Source organism: Rhinichthys klamathensis, unplaced genomic scaffold (assembly GCF_029890125.1).
Source record: "Rhinichthys klamathensis goyatoka isolate OS25496 unplaced genomic scaffold, OSU_Roscu_1.1 h1tg000272l_1, whole genome shotgun sequence".
Classification (NCBI taxonomy): domain Eukaryota; kingdom Metazoa; phylum Chordata; class Actinopteri; order Cypriniformes; family Leuciscidae; genus Rhinichthys; species Rhinichthys klamathensis.
In genome coordinates, this window is record NW_026606792.1 from 1825421 (window position 1) to 1846264 (window position 20844).

The following is a 20844-nucleotide window of genomic DNA, read 5'->3' on the forward strand; positions in this document are numbered from 1 at the left end:
AGTTTTCAGCTTCAGAATCATGAATATTGTTATTCTGGTGTCTCTATTGTCCTGTGCTTTGGGTTTCCAGCACCAAGTCCAAACCTATTCATTTTACACACACAATGTAACACTAAATTTAGCATTTTAATCAACAGTTCCTTTTTTGTTAACCTTTTATCATATGTCTTGGTGTATCGCAATAATATCGTGAGTTCAGTATCGTGACACGAGGGTATCGTTACACACCCTACTATTACATCTAGTTTGATAAAGTTGGCCATGAAACATGTCTTCGGCCAGAAATATACTCTAAGCAAGTACGTTTGAATGTGTTCAGCCCAGCCTGTCGCTCTCCCGATAGTTCATCTTTACCCCATGAGCTAAGAGCTCCCAGCATCCGAGACCATTCACCACTTTTTTAAAAAGCATCAAAGCTCGCTGTTTGAAAGTCTCCACTGTCTCTCATTTTTCAGCGCTCAATAAGGGATTAGAGTAAATGAGTTTAATTGTGTCTGTGATGGCGTCTTCTCTGTGAAGACAGATTGAGCACACAATGGCCGCTCTGTCTGGGACTGGACGCTTTCCACTGCACTTTCACTGATGCTGTGCTCTGAAACTATATCTGATGATGACAAAATGTTCGTTTCTGATGCTTGTCAGGTGGCGAGCACCTGTAAGGTGTGATGGCGTCTGTTAGGATTCTTTGTTTACCGTTTCTGGAAGAACCGAATGGCAGAAAGTTGTGAAATTTGGCACACTGACTGAGGAATGTCTAAACATGCCTTATGGCGATTTTGGGATCGATCTCTTAAAGGGTTAGTTCACCCAAAAATGAAAATGATGTCATTAATGACTCGCCCTCATGTCGTCCCAAGCCCGTAAGACCTCCGTTCATCTTCGGGACACAGTTTAAGATATTTTAGATTTAGTCCGAGAGCTTTCTGTCCCTCCATTGAAATGTCGTCCCAAGCTTTAAATCCACTAGCGCCACCAACAGCCCATTCCCTATGAACTTGCTATGGTTATATTTTGGTGCTATTTCTACAAAGTTTGTCAAGTCTTTACCAAAATATGGTCAGATGATCTTCAGATGAAGCGTCTTACATTTTTAAAGGATTTCCAATCAATCTCTGTGAATGGTGAGCAGTGGGACCCGGAGAAGAGACTGATGTGTGAAGGAAGTGGGATACAGAAATGTAGGGATACATCAAATTTATTTAGGTTTTAAGGTGCAGAATGTTATGCTTTATTCGTCCGTTGCACACACAAAAAAGCAGTTTACACGTTTGATATTTTCAATGTCTTTCGATTGCAAGCAACAGTGAGGCAAAGTACCTTCCTGTGACGTAACATTGCAACAATGTGAGGTCTGTGTGTTGGGGAATTGGGAAAAGTAGCCTATGACCCCACAGGGAGACTGAAACTAAAGCTTGGGACACTCCAAGCCGACGTTGGCCAAACGAGGCGGTGTCTTGGCCGAAAAGCTGCGCTTGAACACACCGGAAGGACTAAAGGTGGTTGTCAACTAGCACTGCGTGTTCTGCGCCTGCGTGGAAGTACATATCTGTCTGTATCAGCGGGTATCATCTATTTTCGTCATTCAAAAAGGGAAACCGAGACTAGGACTGTAGATATACAAGCTGTAAACAAAGCAGTGCTTGCTTTATCAATCTGATCCCTTTCTTCATTCCAGTCGGCTCATGTTATTATGAAAATATTCAAATGCTCCGGTGAAAATTATAACCGGCTTCTGTCTGTACCGTCGTCTTTGCTTGCTTTCGCTTTTAGTCACGTGCTCTGATTCGTTGGCTAAGCTGAACAGCCAATCAGAGACGCTCTCTCACCGACGCCCCGATTCAACATGCTGAAGCGGCCCAAAAACCCCGACGGCGACGACTAGAGCCAGCGGTGCAGATCTCAGAGGAAACCAAGCCGACCCAACACTCGAAAACAGCCTGACACTCCTGACGTCCCGGCCTCTACAGGATTGGGACTGAAAAATCAGCATAGAAGGGATCGTGACAACCTATTTTGTGCAAAATCTTGCAGGAAAATCCATTGCACATAGACCTCTACCTCCGAACTGGAGATTTAAACCAGACTTTGTGTCATTGCCACCATGTTGTGAGAGTTTGCTGACAGCTCTAAAAACAATGTGAGCATAAGAAAAAAGTATAACGTAATGCATTGAATGCATGTCGTCTCATATTGCTGGAGTTAAACAGAATTCATTGATTGATTTGTTAAATTTCCTGTCCGCCAACTCTCTTCTTTAGATCTGTGTGACCCCCTCACCCACGGGTCAGAGTTGCACGATCTGCTCTCAGCGTTTGACCTGCTCGGTCTGGAGTAGGTTCATGCCATGCCCTCTATTCTTGCTCTCAGATGCGAACACAAACACACATCTGTCTGTTTTAGACGGGTAGAAACTCTATGAGGGAAGTTTTAGGACTGTATTTTACAAATGCTGTGTTTTTGTGTGTGTCTTTTCAGTTCCAGTTTTGCGAGTAGTAGCCCATCGTGTGAGAGAAGCTTCGACCGGTGGATCCACGTTTGAGATGACCTGTCAGGTGACGGGCCAGAACCTGAGGAACCCCGGCTACACCGTTCTCATCCGGTTTGAGGAGACCTCGGGAGGCAAGTCCCGGAAAGTGCTTTCGCTCAGCCAGGACTCGGTTCTGCAGTCGGAGGAGTGGAGCGAGCCGAGCCGGGTCGACAGCGTGGTTCTGGAGAAGACCGGGCAGCTGGAGTACCGCTTCCGCCTGTACGGGGTCCAGGTCACGGACCGCGGCTTCTATTACTGCGACGTCACGGCCTGGACTCGGGATCAGAACCGAGAGTGGGTCAAAGCCGTCAGCGCCGAGTCCAACAAGATTGAGATTGCCTTTGTACACACAGGTATTACACTGCTTACTAGACTAGACTCAGAGTACAGTGAGCTTTAACACTCAGAAGAGTGATGCTGAAGTGCCTGTAGGTGTGTTTACAGCTGAGTTTCACACACACACACACACACTAATGCTGTAGTTCCCTCTTTATGTTTGATTCTGGATGACTAGAGCTCTATAGTCTCTCCCTCAGGGTAGATTCCTGCTGCCCACAGAGACACACACACACACACACACACACTCTCTCTCTCTCTCTCTTTCTCAATCACTCACACACACTCTCTCATCTCAAACATCATAGACACTCCTGATGTGAAAGCTTGTTCCAAGAGCTAAACTAAAGCCAAATACGAAGGCAAGATTGCACGTATCCTTCACAATGAAGGCTGTCCCTTAATGGAAAAAAAAAAAAAATCCAACCTGGCAGAGCAAACGAATGAAATGTTGATTATAGAGCGCTGCAGTGATAACATACTTTTGTAAAACATCCCAAAAGTTAGAATCACCCTGTTTTTTTTGTTTTTCAGACAAAAACCCCATATGGTCTGTGACCAAACACATGATTTATGATTCTTACACGTTTTGTTAACCTGATAACCTTCACAAATTACCTATTGTCAGAAAATTATATCTATGAAAAATATCAGTCAGGATTCAGACTGCATCATAGCACAGAAACAACTTTCATGAATTTTGAAGCCTAAATACAACCGTCAGACGTAAAATGCTAAACGTAGGCTATAACCTCTGTAGTCACATTTGGACACTCGATGGCCACCGTCTTTTTCTACACTAAGTGAAAGCTTTCGAAATTAAAAGGAGGTATTAACGATGTATTTTAAGTCTCAGAATAAAAGTGAGGGCCTGACCTATGCCTGACCTATGCCTGACCTATGGCTAATCTATGGCTGATCTATGCTATGCCTGATCTATGGCTGATCTGATCTATGGCTAATATATGGCTGATCTATGGCTGATAATGGCTGATCTATGATGGGACTCGACAGCTTGCACACCCTTTAAATACAATTTTCTTAACGTTTAACAATTCTTCAATAATTCTTTTAAATGTGATTTTGTTTTGTCATGCATGCGAATAAGCACCCTTTTGTGTTATTAATACACATATAAGAAGGAAACGCGTCTAGACAGAAATGACTGGACGCTGTAACAACTTGACACTGAAAAAGCCCTGCATCAATATTTCATTCACTGATAAAGTATCTGTAATAATAGTCCAGACTAATTAAAATGGACCATTATACCCAACTTGTGTGTGTGTGTTATGCACTTTAATACACAGAGTATTGCAACTTTTCAAATCAACTGAGCGCTGAAACTCTCGTGCAAAGCCCTATTATGAGTTCCACTATGGGGGATTTTACTATTCAATCACTTTTGAGATTCAAATTCGGTCAGGATGCTGCACATGTAGACAATAGTTTTGGAACCTTGGAACTCTCTCTTTCTCTTTGGAACTCTCTCTTTCTCTTTGGAATTCTCTATTTGGAACTTTGGAACTCTCTCTTTCTCTTTGGAATTCTCTATTTGGAACTTTGGAACTCTCTCTTTCTCTTTGGAATTCTCTATTTGGAACTTTGGAACTCTCTCTTTTACTCTATTTTTTTTATGAATAAGAACAAAAGTATGCAGAAACTAATTTTTGAAATTTTTATAGAAGTCTTCAACATCCACTTAAAGACTATGAAATCTAGGTAGACTTTAATAACAGTGAGTGTGTGTGTGTGTTTCCCGATCTGCAGGTCCAGTGTTCAACATATCCATTCATTCAGAAGCAAACACTGTGTTACCAGGAGACACCGTCCAGATGAAGTGCATCATTTCCATACTGGACGCTTCTCCTAACACTGGCAAGTGCTGAGATACTACCATAATGAATATATATACTGTATAGTACAATAGTGTTTCTCTTTATAATTTCAAACCTTCTGATGTCTAATTCTAATGTCAAACAAATGTGATAAATTATCTAATCCAATGATATTACATTTTAATTTTGGTTATTATAAAGTGTATACTTATAAGAGAATAAGATATTGTCCAGCAATGCATTTCTGGTTTTGTGAAATTCACCCACAGTGAACTCGAATCTCCCTGTTCAATTCACGGTCACATTCTGCTTAAAGCACTGATGGAAGAGAATAACAGAACCACAAAAGCAGCCGAGTGCTTTAAGTATTTGAATTATTTAAAGTTTTTTTGTAAAACACTTTTTAGCTTTTGACCAGTCATTAGTGTCTATGCTCTGTTCAGTCTTGGCTGTAATCCGCTCGCCTTATACGCTCTCTGGATGGCATGTTTTAATATCAATATCCAGGTTTAACTCTTTGATCAAGGCATCAGTCTTCAGTTTATTCATCAGCACCTGAGACTTTGTTTTTCCTTAGAAGTTTTTCCTTAGAAGTCACATGCTGTTGCTTATGTTTTGTGGGTTTTTGCAGTTATTCACAGCCAATATTATAAACTATGTGTCGAGTTGTAAATGATTACCTCGATAACTTCGCCCCTGAGTCACATCCTGTATCACGTCTTTCCTTTTGTTGCTGTTGCTTAATAGTTACTCATAAATACGGTATGAGCTGTTATATGGGGTAGCAGATTGAAGTGCTTCTTTATAATGACTAAAGTGCTTTAACATATTGACTAAAGTGCTTAAACTTACTATTACTTATTGGTCTATTAAAAAGTAGGCATTTTGGCATTTGTACACATATTTTTGGGTGAAAATTTAAATCTGGTAAAGTGTGTTGAATGCATCTCAGAGCACTGCTCTTATTAGTAGCTGAAAGCATAATCAAATTATCCAAAGTCTATAATGAACAAACCGTACAGTGTGTGAAGTGTCATGAATGATGGCCTTGTGGTAAACTGGTCCTTTCTTCAGATTTTGGCCGTCCATCATTTAAAGTCGACATGAAACGGAAGTTGCTCTTATCTTTTCTACACTATTGTGACTAGATGTGTACGATATTGACAAAACATATCATCTCAATATTTTCTCGATGACGATATTTTGCTGAGTGTGTTTATTGTGTTGTACCTTGGCAGGTTTCGGACAGAGACTCATATAGTGTATGTTCTGTGCAGTGATCTGTTCAGTTGTGAAGTTTCAATTGATTTTTACCTTTTATGGGCATTTTTATCTTTTTTAAAGCCATTGAAACGAATTAAATGCATGCATCATATTTTTAGTCAAAATTCTTACATTTAATCAGTAAATTAAATTTTGTATCAATTCATTGAAATCGATATTAAAAAAAAACATCTTTTACACAGACTGTTGAATGCAGCTCAGAGGGACATCAATGCATTTAACCTGCAATTACAAATTCGAAATTAAATGTGAAATTAAAACTGCTAGTAAGTGGCAGCAAATCACTTTTAATAATTGAGTCATTGAGTTTCAATTGAATGTTCATCTTGAATCATCGATTTATTCAAACTCCTGATTCATTCAGGTCTTAATGAGTGAGTCATTGAATCATTCATTTAACCGATTCGTTCATTCAGTAACAAAACACATCTGTGTGTCGCTCAGAGATTGAACTATTTTCGTTGGTGAAATGGAGCAAAAACAGGCAATATTGCGTCTAAAATGTAAGTCACTATTAAATACTTATTTATTGAAATGTATAAAATCAATATCACATTTGCAATAATGCTGATTTGGAGAAAAAGCAGCACTCTTTGTGTGATATTGATTAACTATATTAAATGACAAATATAAAAGACACACAGAGCTATTTTAGCCCCTTATCTTGAATATTGAAGACATTATAAATGCATTTTACTAGACTAAATCACACAGTGAAAGCGTGCGCTCTAAATGCACAAGCGCACTAGTCTAACCTACTAGACTGCATCACGTGATGTATGTGTGTAACTGTGTGTGTGTGTATTTCTGTAACTATTTTATACTAGTCAATATAACACCTAATTGTGACATATATCCGAGTGAAACGGCTTCTGGAACAAGAACAAATGTGGGCGGGGCTTGATTGTGTCTGTGGGGAATTGATTGGTTGTTTGGATGGTTGTGGTTTGCTATTGGCTGATCTCATGTGAGTGACAGGTTGCCCCGCCCACATCATCAGAGAAGAGAAGAGATGCTGCAAGAGCTTGTTTAAAACAATAATGATGTGTGCACGTATAAATAATTTATAACAATATTGCACAAAACAATTAAAATACGTAAACTATTTTGATTTCATGGTGACTTTAAAGTTCTATAATACAACCTCTTGTTTGTGAATTGTTTTAGCTTATTAATTGTGATATCAACTTCCAAAAACTAGTATTAGTTCTGTTTGAAATAGTAGAAAACACGAAAATAGGCATAACACACCTAATACGAAACCTAATACACCCACACCTAGTACATTAGGTGTGGGTGCGAGGAAGCGTGAAAAGAGAGGGACGTTCAGGAAACTCTTCTGATTGGCCGTTTGGTGATTGATTGATTTGCTTCAGTTGATGTGGACAGACTAATTGCTTGTTGGTGGTATATTGTCATGGCCCACATGGTTAAGACACACTGTAAACCCTAAAACTGTTATTTTGCTGCCTCTCAAGCACTGCAGTTTCCTATTGGCCGTCAGTGGTCACATGTGTACTTGTTTAGTGAACATGTTCAGGAACATACAGACCGTATCAGTCAGAAATGTTGCACTCTTGAGGTTGAATGTTGGGTAATACTGGGCATAAGAGGCGAAGCGTTCCTCCCTCCTCCGTCTGAAGCCACAGACAGGCACACACTTGCTGAAGTCATGGATACATGTCAGCACAATGTTCACACTTCTCTCTTCAGTGTACAGTCTAGAGAAACGAGAGATGTTTTTGTGCTGCTTTGATTGTTCGGATTCTGAAAAGATTGTCGCCCTGAAGGAAAAGGTTTCTGTTCCCATTGTGTTTCTGTAAGTGTAATCCCCAGGGAGTCGAGCAGCAGCAGACCGTACAGTGTCTTTCTAAAGAGCAGTTCACCGAAGGATGAATCTTCAGTCATTTACTCATCCGTATGTCACTCAATCCGCTCTTATTTCCTGTAGATACAGTCCACATGACTCATGCACTTTATTCCAAGGCTTCTGAAGCCACACAGTACGTTGTGTTTGAGAAACATGAAGCAAATTAAATGGAGTGCAATCATTAACTCGCCCTCATTGATCTGCATTGACTTCCGTTTCATGGACTTAAAGCTGCAGTGTGTAATTTCTGGCAGCATCTAGTGGTGATGTTGCGAATTGCACCCAACAGAAGTTACGGTGGCCGACAGGAAGTGATGTCGTCGTCTGAGACAGCAGAGAGTAGCCAGTTGAGGTTTCTTTACAAAGATAAATTAGGGAATTGGGTTTACTTAATTATTCAGTAAAACAATGTTATTGCGAATATTATTCACTGACTTTCGCAGCTTCTTTGCAGGAAGAACAACATTAGTGACGAAACGCGTTTGTCCCTTTAGGGCCACTGTAGAAACATGTCGATGTAAGGCGACCCTCGGTGTGTGTAGAGAGAAAAGGCTCGTTCTAAGCTAATAAAAACACAACAGTTCATTAAGTGAGGTCTTTATACACCACTGAACACATAGTTATGTATATGATATTGCATTTCTGTAACAGATCCTCCTAAATATTACACAATGCACCTTTAAGAAAGACATTTAGATGAAGAAATAAAGATGTAGTTTTGTTGCAGTAAAACCCTGTTTACTCCGGGAATTAAAGGGGAACTTGGCAACTCTAGTCATTTCTTCGCTGATTTCCACTTTTGCGGTGGCATGTGTTCTCATCAGCGCCCCCTACAGCTGTGGGCGTATATTACACAACACTGGCGTAAAGTAACTCACTTCTCCTGCTGTCCACCGCTGCTCATGTGCTTTTGTTATTATCGGAGCCGGCCAACTCTATCGTGACCGAGTGGGTAATACATCATACACAGTATTATAGAATTATGTCGAATTGCCATAAAGCAGTTCGTGTTTCTCGCTCGTTCTCGCTTCTCACGAGACTTATATTTCCGACTCACCGGGACGTTAGTCCTCATGTTGCAAGGTTGGTTTTCCGCCTGGGAACGCTCGGCTCGGGGGAAGCCACCATTCTCTCCAGAACAGGTTATTGAACCATTCAAATGATTTCTAAACGGTTTTAGTAAGTTGAAATAGTTGCCAAGTTGAGTTAAGATGAGTTTTCGGATCGGATCAGAAGTAGACGAGAGAGACACATTCCCGTTCACACCTGGTGTTTTAATCCCTCTTTTCTGTCCACTTTCAAACACTTCTGTCCTGATTTCTTCAAGGAAGAGGGTCTATGGCCGGGTAGATGTGTGTTTTTTTTTTCAGATCTTTCGATCTAATGGATTAAATAAGATCAATAATGTTAAAGTGATATCCAGTCCAATAATGTCACTAATGTTTCAAACAGTCCATTAATGAAAGACAATTCCACAGTGTCTGAACTGTGCAGATTGTAATTTTATGCTCAGAGATAATTTATTTACACATCCAAAAACAGGCTGGCAGGATATACAAAGTAAAGGGCAGAATCACATGTTTATCCACTTTTATTGTGTATTTACTGACGTCCCCTTGTGGGCTGCTTTATGTGGGCAAAACTAAGCGACAACTCAAAACCAGAATTTTTGAGCATAAATGCGCTATCAGAAAGATGATGACAAATCATCAGTCGCAAGGCATTTTAATTCTGCGGGACATGCTGTCAATATGCTCAGATTCGTGGGCTCAGAGCTTGTCAACCGGTCTCCGAGAGGGGGCGACCGTGAGAACCGCCTCCTGCAACGACAGGCGAGGTATGTTTTTAACTTAAACACATGTATCCCGAATGGGATGAATGAAGATCTGTCACTAAGTTGTTTCTTTTAAATGGAACACTAATATGTGTATTGTATGTTCATTTTATATATGTATAACAGTCGTTGTCTTTCATTAATGGACTGTTTGAAACATTAAATAAGTTCATGCAATTTACATATGCAAGAAAAACATACGGAGAGCGTCAGCTTTAGTTTCTGCTGTCGAGAAGTGTTTCAGACCCGTTTACAGCTGTCGTCCACGTGTGTTCTGATCCACCAAAACACATCTCAACACCAGCTGTAAACAGGGCCGAAATAATAACATTTTGTGTGAACTATCCCTCCAGATCTGTGTGATAATTACTTTTTGTGTTTCACCCCCCCAAAAAACCCCATCATAAGAGAATAGAAGTCGGGAACGACGTGTTCACCTCGGTTTGGGGGAACTATTCCTCTACAGCTAGTGTGAAATCACATTACAGTGTTTAATGGTTCCTCTAAAAACACTTTTAAAGGGGACATATCATGAAAATCTGACTTAAGTGCTGTAATCGGGTCCGGTGCTTCTACCAGCCCAGAGAACATGAGAAGTGAAACCCAGTAACTTAGTTTTGGTGAGCCTTTCTCTGCAAACATGTCAGAAAATAAGCCGATCAGAGTTCACTTCCCTTCTGACGTATGAAGAGGATCTTATTATAATATTACCGTCATTAATCTGCACGTTTACACACACCAGCCGACATTTGGCTTCGCTGGCGCCACCAGAGACCAGTTCTAGAGCAATGGTTATTCCTGATCCTGGATCAGTGAGACTGGTGTGTTTGTTATTGCTGGAGATCTGAAGCTCGTGTAAAGGCCCCGCCCTCTTCTGAACGGAGGCGGAGCAACAGCTCATTTGCATTTAAAGGGACTCACACAAAAACGGCGTGTTTTTGCTCACACCCAAAAAGTGGCGAATTTGACGAGCTATAATACATGATCTGGGGGGATTTTGAGCTGAAATTTCACAGACACATTCTGGGGACACCAGAGATTTATAATACATCTTGTGAAAAGCGGCATCATATGTCACCTTTAAGCCAGTGTGAAACAAAATCAATATCAAGCAAAATATATAGCTAAAAAATTCTGAAATTGTCCCGAACTCAGAAATAAATGTGAAGATCCATATGACAGTTTAAGAGTCATAAGTTGTGCAGTTCACAGGGGGTTCTTGTAGTTATCAGCTGGGTTGCGAGTGGCGTATCAGAAGGCTGTGGTGATGGTGGTTGTCAGTTTGTGATTACCCAACGGCCTTCATTGAGATTCCTCACATAGCAGAGGGGCCGGCGTGTCCAGGCCTGTCTGTCTCCTCACAGCAGTCTCTGCCGCCTCACTGGAGCTGGAGTGCTATTCAACCACTTCAGACACACTCTTTAGCTTGGTTTCCTTTCCATACACGTCATGGATACACTTGTGGTTGTGGTAAACGTACATGAATAAAGTGCTGAAACACAGCGCCTGTGAACAAGAGTGTCGAATCCACATGAGATACACCACCTGTCACAAGTTACGAGCAATTATGATTTTCACAAATGAGAGAAGTCTCTTCTGCTCACAAAGGCTCCATTTATTTGATCAAAATACAGTAAAAACAGTGAATTATTACAATTTAAAATAGCTTTCTTTCTATGTGAATATATGTTAAACTAATTTATTCCTGTAATCAAAGCTGAATGTTCAGCATCATTACTCCAGTCTTCAGAGTCACATGATCCTTTAGAAATCACTCTAATATGATGATCTTATGATCAAGAAACATTTATGATTATTATCAGTGTTGAAAACATCTTATCCATATTTTTGTGGAAACTGTGATGCATTTTATTTTTCAGGATTCTTTGATGAATAGAAAGTTCAAAAGAACAGCATTTATTTGTAATGGAAATCTTTTGTAACATTCTTTACTGTCACATCTGATCAACTTAATGCATCCTTGCTGGATAAAAATAAATAATTGTTCAATGTTTAGCAGCACAACTGTTTTCAAATTTCAACATTGTTAATCATCATATTTGATTAACATGTTTCTTGAGCATCATATCAGAATGATTTCTGAAGGATCATGTGAAACTGAAGACTGGAGTAATTATTTTGCATTCACGTGAATAAATAACATTTTAAAATATTGTGAAATATCATTACAATTTAAAATATCGGTTTTCTATTTTCATATATTACTGAAAAATTTTATAAATTTTTTTTTTAAAGTCATGTTATTTTTTCTTGTTAATTATTCTAAACTTTTGACTTTTAGTGTACCTCTCATGAATAAAGAGCCCAGAGCCCATTTGACTTCCATAATCACACATATTTCTGAGTAAAACGTTTTATTCAATGACAAAATTTGCAGAGCGTTGTTTAAATGTCATTGATTCCCATGTTGACTTGAACAGTTCCCCGCCGTGTCCACAGGTGACGAGGCGTTTGACGTGCGCTGGTTCCAGAGCTCCAGCTGGGCCGTGGATAACGGAGGAGTGCCGCTCATCAGCATGGACCGCTGGGGGGTGGTGAAGAGGAGCTCCAACCACAGCAGCCTGGAGCGCACCGACCGCCACACGTTTGTCCTCAGCCTGCACAGGACTCAGGACAGGGATGCGGGAGAATACCACTGTAGCGCCACTCCCTGGCTCCTGTCCCCCGCTACTGGAGCCTGGGGCCGCGAGAACGACATCACCTCGGCGTCTACATTCCTCTCCGTACAGATGCAATGTAAGATCCTAAAGGGAATCTGGTCTAGGGATGGGATTGTTAAAGGGGTCATGAAATGCTAGAGGTTAGCTTACTCAAAAAAAGTGTAAAAATTGTAATTTTCCATCCTCGTTTTCTCTCTGCCACAAACACTTCCTCTAAAGAGGTGTTCAGAAACGGCAGTAAACCTCCACTGCTGTAATGGGCCACGTTCATCGTACCGTATCCATGCCCTCCCCCTCAGCATGTGTCATGTATGTTTTGACATTCAAGATGGAGAGCGCTGTAATAGAGCCGTGTGTGTTTGAGGCACAGTCAAATTAAAACGAACCACAGCGATTCCCCCCGAGGACAAAGTACTTGTCAGTGCCAGAGCTTTCGATACAAGATATTTAGGAAAAAGTGGCAGTGTGTTGAGAATAATAAAGTCCACCTGTAGTTAATAACTGTATCCCTTAAAACCCATCTTTGATCACCAAAGTGACATATTTAAATGTTTTTTCCTTGAATTTCGTGATGCCTTAAAATACCTTGAATGTAACTCGACACCCTTGCCTCATTTAGTATGCGCGCTTCTATGAATATGCAAATGAGCCCCGCCTCCACTCACTCACTCAGCTCAGAGATCCACTGGTTGACGATCACACGTTGATCTGATTGGTTACAAGGTCGTTTGTAACATCAGAAACACCAGCTATCAGTCCTGATCTCTGTAAGATACATTGGGATGAGTGTGAAGTGAGCCAATAAGTAAAGACTTTCTGGACTCCACTCTCTTCAGAGTAGTCTCAGAAAGCTTTATTAGTTTGGGTCTTACAGAAGACCTCGATAATGAGGCAGCTCTGGCTCTAGAGATCCACTGTCCTGCAGAGTTCAGCTCCAACCCTGATCAAGCTCACCTGAACAAGCTAATCAAGGTCTCCAGGATCACCAGAGAGCTACAGGCAGCTGAGTTTGACCCGAGATGGAGCTAAAAGTGGATCTGGAGGGCCAGAGTTGCCCAGCTCTGCTCCACCATGTACTGTATAGACCAGGGCTGAATCCGAAATCGCCCCCTATACCCTCAAATAGGGCATTATTTGAAGGGACAGCCATTTGTAGTGGTGTCGGAAACCATAGTGGACGTTACTGAGTGCACTAATTCTATCCCACAATGCACCGCAATATCGAGTGTATAGCCGATGTACGTTCAACGCCTGTCCGAATTCGCTCACTCGTTTTTATTCACTCCTTCAAGTGAACTGTATTAGTGGACTAACGTAAGGAATAGTGATTGAGGGTTTAGGGAGCGATTTTGGATTCAGCCCAGGAGTGTCCAATCCTGCTCCTTCCAGAAGAGTTTAACGCCAGCCCTGATCAACACACCTGAACCTGGTCTTCAGATGACTAGAAACTTCCAGTCAGGTGTGTTGGAGCTGAACTCTGCAGGAGCAGGATTGAACACGCATGTTATAGGCCACATTTACACATAGCCGGGTATTTAGAGAAACGAATATTTCCCCCCCTCCGTTTTCTATAATAACATTGTGCACACAACATCGTTTTCAAAAAAGCTGTAATTTACATCAACCCTCATAAATATGCCATCGAGCGCCATCATAACTCTGCCAAACTGGGCGCTCACATGACGTTTTCTGGCGCATAATGTGACGTTTGAGAACCTAAACCCCCTATTCTCCCAGTCGACACGGCCACACATAACTGGCGTTATCAGAAATCTCCACTTTGGCCGGAGTTTTTAGAAATAATCATTTTCTGTGATACAAACAGGGTTTTCGTGTAAATGAGAGGCCGAACCACAGCGAAATATCTGTGTCTTCCCTTCGTGTAAATGGGGCAATAGTTAACAGTCAGCTATCAAACACTAGATGAAGGTCTCCACGGTGTCCACTATTAAAGCAAGCTTGGGAGGAGCATCTGGAATGAGGATTTCTGAGGACTTCTGGGAGTCTGCCATGATTTGTTTTTAGAACCACCAAAGTTGTGCCAAGTGTAAAGGCCAATTCACACTGCCCCAACAGACACAACAAATGTCAAGTCAGAATGTCTTTACGTGTCATTTTTCGCCTAAAACCAGGGCTGTAAAACGAAAGAGGTTGAGGGTGAAGCCGTGGTTGCTGCGACACGAAAGACTTGAATTTATGCAGAGAACTGCAATTGATCCGGAAAGATTCATTAGAAAGATTAAATACTCCAGCTTCGATATTTGTTCATTGTTTATGCTAAAATTCGGTTGCAGTGATAGTATTTTTTTTAATTTGTCAGGAGTGCAAAATAATCAATTCATAACGTATGATATTTTCAAACACATTCATATTCAGTCACGTCTGCTGTGATTTATGTTCACACAACTGCACTGAACAGTGTCCGTTAGGGCTTATAGTCCAAAAGTGTGCATATATATATATATATATATATACCGTATATACCCGAATATAAGACGACCCTGAATATAAGACGACCCCCCCCCATTTTTCAGCCTATTTTTAGGACAAAAACCTCGTCTTATATTCGGGTATATACGGTATATATTGATATAATTAGAAAAGCTAACTTAATATTTATTAGACAGAATCATAATTTCTAATCATTATCCACTGATTTATGTGATCTGATGACAATTAAAAAAAAAAAATTACATTAGAGTTTTTTCGAAAATCATATCTCACTGCTCAGACATTCCAGGTAACGCTGATTGAACTTGTTCAGTCGAGTGAAAACAAACCTCAACCAACGCCAACAAACTCCACCAGGGGTAATACTGATCGGACATGTCTGTTGGCGTATGTCTTTGCGATGTGAATTGGCCTTAAGACTACGACATCTCTTCATAAATCTACATCCCAAGTCGCTCCTCCCAGACATTGCGTCCATAGCTGAACTCGCATCCTCATATGCTGTCGAAAGCAATGCCCACTTTTGAAGGCTCAGAATATGTGCATTTAATGATGAAGAATCTTGAATACCATATTTTCCCATACGTGTTTGTCATCATGAGCATTGGTGATTGACGGTGCTGATTGTGTGTGTTGTCCTGCAGTGTGGGAGTCTCTGAAGATGCCGGTGGGATACGGTATGTTTGCTGCTGTGATCGCTGGGCTGCTCTCAGTGCTGCTGGGTCTACTCGTCGCACACTGCTGTTTCTCCAGGAACCCCATGCACACTCCTCGCCCCCGGAACAAGCTCATGGACCTGGAGATGGACTAAACCAGCCCTCCGTCCCCGACCCTGCCCAAAAACACTTCAACCACCTCTGGGACTGGATGTGGATATGCACATTGCTTAACACGAGACGGAGAACCTGATAAAATGCACTCCGAGGATTGAGCCACGGCTCCATGTTCCAATTTGGGAGCAATACACTTATTATTCTCAGGAATAAAGCACTGACGGCCCCATCCAAGGTTTTTTTTTCCCTCCCTTGTAACTTATAACACATTCTGATTGCTGATAGGATGAGAGCATCAGGAATGAAATCTGTCGTTCGGTACAAACGTGTGACTGCACTATGACCAAACCAGCAATGTTAGAGTTTGTACAGTTGATTTGAGCAATTAATAGGAAGGACTCTTAGGAAAGAGCCAGGAATCTCTCAGTTATGACTGTGGCAGAGACTGACCTTTTTAACCGCTGCAGTCCCAGAGGATTGGTGTGTCACGTCCACTGTGACCCTGCCCGTCTGTCAGAGTTCTGAACCTAACACGACTGACCTTTCCTCTCGGCGGCGCAGCGCAGCGTTGATACACGGGATGGCTGATGGACGGCTGCATCCGTCTGGGATCCAGGAGTGAGCACTCGAGGGAACGGACCCAACTGACCGCCAATCCCTGCTCGTCTTCCCTAAAGAACGCTTGTCTGGCATTTCAAAGGCTCTGATAACTGATACCAACACACTGTTGGCATTAACTCTTTCCTCACTCTCACTTTCCTGCCCACAACAATGAGAATTATCAGTATCCATCTCAGTTTCCTTGCATTTGTCCCCTCTTGTCAGAATCCACTCATTATGCCGATTCTCGCGCAGCTGACCCGCACTGACACTCTGATGTTGGATCCTCCTGTCTTTCTCCAGCATGTTTTCTCTCAGCGGAGTGTTTTCTGAGAAGGGAAGTGTGTGTGGAGAGTTTCCAGCTCTTCAGAGCCTCATTCATAGACCAACGTCCCCAAGATGGTTTACTTTTATATACCGTAGTCCGGTATGGATATTAAAATGTTATTTTTTTGTTGTTTTATTTTAAATTGTGTGAAATTTTATGCGCTTTAACCATCTTCTTTTTTTTTTTGCTAAGAGGAAATAAGTATTTTATTTGTTGTTCAGTGACTCACTCCAGCTCTCAATGGCAAACCGACAAAAATGTATTTCTTAATAAAACAAAACTATAACACTGTGTTGACTTGAGCTCTGTTTATCGCATATCTGAGGAGAAGCTCCTGGGAAATGCCTCAGTCTCCTTTTTAAATATTAATGAAGATTTGTTTTATATGCATAAAACGCAGTCACATTTCTTTCCTTTCCTGACGACTAGCACTTTCTCATTTCATTTCAGTTGTACTTTCCTTCATCTACTCTTCTTCTGGTCATTGTCCTCTTTCCTTCATCTACTCTTCTTCTGGTCATTGTCCTCTTCACCTCATCTACTCTTCTTCTGGTCATTGTCCTCTTTCCTTCATCTACTCTTCTTCTGGTCATTGTCCTCTTTCCTTCATCTACTCTTCTTCTGGTCATTGTCCTCTTCACCTCATCTACTCTTCTTCTGGTCATTGTCCTCTTTCCTTCATCTACTCTTCTTCTGGTCATTGTCCTCTTTCCTTCATCTACTCTTCTTCTGGTCATTGTCCTCTTTCCTTCATCTACTCTTCTTCTGGTCATTGTCCTCTTTCCTTCATCTACTCTTCTTCTGGTCATTGTCCTCTTTCCTTCATCTACTCTTCTTCTGGTCATTGTCTTCTTTCCTTCATCTACTCTTCTTCTGGTCATTGTCCTCTTTCCTTCATCTACTCTTCTTCTGGTCATTGTCTTCTTTCCTTCATCTACTCTTCTTCTGGTCATTGTCCTCTTTCCTTCATCTACTCTTCTTCTGGTCATTGTCCTCTTTCCTTCATCTACTCTTCTTCTGGTCATTGTCCTCTTTCCTTCATCTACTCTTCTTCTGGTCATTGTCCTCTTCCCCTCATCTACTCTTCTTCTGGTCACTGTCCTCTTTCCTTCATCTACTCTTCTTCTGGTCATTGTCCTCTTTCCTTCATCTACTCTTCTTCTGGTCATTGTCCTCTTTCCTTCATCTACTCTTCTTCTGGTCATTGTCTGCTTTCCTTCATCTACTCTTCTTCTGGTCATTGTCCTCTTTCCTTCATCTACTCTTCTTCTGGTCATTGTCCTCTTTCCTTCATCTACTCGTCTTCTGGTCATTGTCCTCTTTCCTTCATCTACTCTTCTTCTGGTCATTGTCTTCTTTCCTTCATCTACTCTTCTTCTGGTCATTGTCCTCTTTCCTTCATCTACTCTTCTTCTGGTCATTGTCCTCTTTCCTTCATCTACTCTTCTTCTGGTCATTGTCCTCTTTCCTTCATCTACTCTTCTTCTGGTCATTGTCTTCTTTCCTTCATCTACTCTTCTTCTGGTCATTGTCCTCTTTCCTTCATCTACTCTTCTTCTGGTCATTGTCCTCTTTCCTTCATCTACTCTTCTTCTGGTCATTGTCTTCTTTCCTTCATCTACTCTGCTTCTGGTCATTGTCTTCTTTCCTTCATCTACTCTTCTTCTGGTCATTGTCCTCTTTCCTTCATCTACTCTTCTTCTGGTCATTGTCTTCTTTCCTTCATCTACTCTTCTTCTGGTCATTGTCTTCTTTCCTTCATCTACTCTGCTTCTGGTCATTGTCTTCTTTCCTTCATCTACTCTTCTTCTGGTCATTGTCCTCTTTCCTTCATCTACTCTTCTTCTGGTCATTGTCTTCTTTCCTTCATCTACTCTTCTTCTGGTCATTGTCCTCTTTCCTTCATCTACTCTTCTTCTGGTCATTGTCCTCTTTCCTTCATCTACTCTTCTTCTGGTCATTGTCTTCTTTCCTTCATCTACTCTTCTTCTGGTCATTGTCTTCTTTCCTTCATCTACTCTTCTTCTGGTCATTGTCCTCTTCACCTCATCTACTCTTCTTCTGGTCATTGTCCTCTTCCCCTCATCTACTCTTCTTCTGGTCACTGTCCTCTTTCCTTCATCTACTCTTCTTCTGGTCATTGTCCTCTTTCCTTCATCTACTCTTCTTCTGGTCATTGTCCTCTTTCCTTCATCTACTCTTCTTCTGGTCATTGTCCTCTTTCCTTCATCTACTCTTCTTCTGGTCATTGTCTTCTTTCCTTCATCTACTCTTCTTCTGGTCATTGTCCTCTTTCCTTCATCTACTCTTCTTCTGGTCATTGTCCTCTTTCCTTCATCTACTCTTCTTCTGGTCATTGTCCTCTTTCCTTCATCTACTCTTCTTCTGGTCATTGTCTTCTTTCCTTCATCTACTCTTCTTCTGGTCATTGTCCTCTTTCCTTCATCTACTCTTCTTCTGGTCATTGTCTTCTTTCCTTCATCTACTCTTCTTCTGGTCATTGTCCTCTTTCCTTCATCTACTCTTCTTCTGGTCATTGTCTTCTTTCCTTCATCTACTCTTCTTCTGGTCATTTGTCCTCTTTCCTTCATCTACTCTTCTTCTGGTCATTGTCTTCTTTCCTTCATCTACTCTTCTTCTGGTCATTGTCCTCTTTCCTTCATCTACTCTTCTTCTGGTCATTGTCCTCTTTCCTTCATCTACTCTTCTTCTGGTCATTGTCGTCTTTCCTTCATCTACTCTTCTTCTGGTCATTGTCCTCTTCACCTCATCTACTCTTCTTCTGGTCATTGTCCTCTTTCCTTCATCTACTCTTCTTTTGGTCATTTGTCCTCTTTCCTTCATCTACTCTTCTTCTGGTCATTGTCCTCTTTCCTTCATCTACTCTTCTTCTGGTCATTGTCTTCTTTCCTTCATCTACTCTTCTTCTGGTCATTGTCCTCTTTCCTTCATCTACTCTTCTTCTGGTCATTGTCCTCTTTCCTTCATCTACTCTTCTTCTGGTCATTGTCTTCTTTCCTTCATCTACTCTTCTTCTGGTCATTGTCCTCTTCACCTCATCTACTCTTCTTCTGGTCATTGTCCTCTTCCCCTCATCTACTCTTCTTCTGGTCACTGTCCTCTTTCCTTCATCTACTCTTCTTCTGGTCATTGTCCTCTTTCCTTCATCTAGTCTTCTTCTGGTCATTGTCCTCTTTCCTTCATCTACTCTTCTTCTGGTCATTGTCCTCTTTCCTTCATCTACTCTTCTTCTGGTCATTGTCCTCTTTCCTTCATCTACTCTTCTTCTGGTCATTGTCCTCTTTCCTTCATCTACTCTTCCTCTGGTCATTGTCCTCTTTCCTTCATCTACTCTTCTTCTGGTCATTGTCCTCTTTCCTTCATCTACTCTCAGGGAGTGTATCTAATAATCACTCATGTTATGAGTTTCATCTTCTGAAGAGTTACATTGTGAAAGAGGCTTTCACCCATTATTACATGACGTACCATTTTGAAGTTCCACGTTTTGAAGTTAATTTATGTAATCATGTATTTGTCATTGTCAGTTCAACAAATACTTCAGTGTTACTTATGTAACTCCCTCAACAAGTCTCAACATGGGAAATCCCCGTCTCTTCTCTTGAATGCTAATGAAGGTTTTCAGTCACACGTCATTGTGTGACGTCAGGCAGAGTTTATTTCCAGAGTGTCTGAACCTGTTTAACGTAAACAGCCTTACCTTGACCTTCGACCCTGAGCCACGTGCTTTCATGTTCCTGATGTGCAAGTCACCGCTATCCTTCATTGGTTTATGGTTTATTCATTGGCTATCCAATTGGTTTATGAACTTTGATGTCTTTTTATCACACACTGGACTATCTGAGAAGGCTCATTCTTGTGCTGTACATCTTTTATGCACTTTTTGATTTCAGCCCAGACCCTACAGTACATACTCTACTAAAGTACTGATGTTTAGAGTAGTAAAGAACAGCTCTGGCAAACATTAAGGTTTTTTGAGAGAGGGTAAGTAGGGGCGTGCTGTTATTTGTTGATAGTGTGCTTGCCATGGCAACAGTATAAACAAACTGACATCAGATCTGCTCTTCCCTCAGTCAGGATTGTCTTCTTGTTCCCACTGAATCTAATTGAAACAATTAAGGGAAAAAAATACCCACCAATCATAGCAGTTACAGTAACAATCAGTGGAGGGCTTGTACGTGCCTTGACATGATTAATGTCTCATGACAAAGTGAAGTGCACTACACTACATCACTATAGAAGTAATGGTTGACCAACACCAGAAAGCACCAGTTTCTCAGTACTAACTATATCTGCACAAGCTC

At 41.2% G+C, this 20844-nt stretch overlaps 1 protein-coding gene across 1 annotated transcript in view; it reads left to right on the top strand.

The window, feature by feature from the left end:
- Positions 1-15653, top strand: part of ptgfrna (prostaglandin F2 receptor inhibitor a) — a 35579-nt gene extending 19926 nt beyond the window's left edge. Inside the window, exons 5-8 of the mRNA XM_056268435.1 lie at positions 2476-2880; positions 4634-4741; positions 12150-12446; positions 15466-15653. Of these exons, the coding sequence (XP_056124410.1) occupies positions 2476-2880; positions 4634-4741; positions 12150-12446; positions 15466-15632 (977 nt within the window). The 3' untranslated portion in view covers positions 15633-15653. The remainder of the gene's footprint in view (positions 1-2475; positions 2881-4633; positions 4742-12149; positions 12447-15465) is intronic.
- Positions 15654-20844: the final 5191 nt, after the last annotated feature.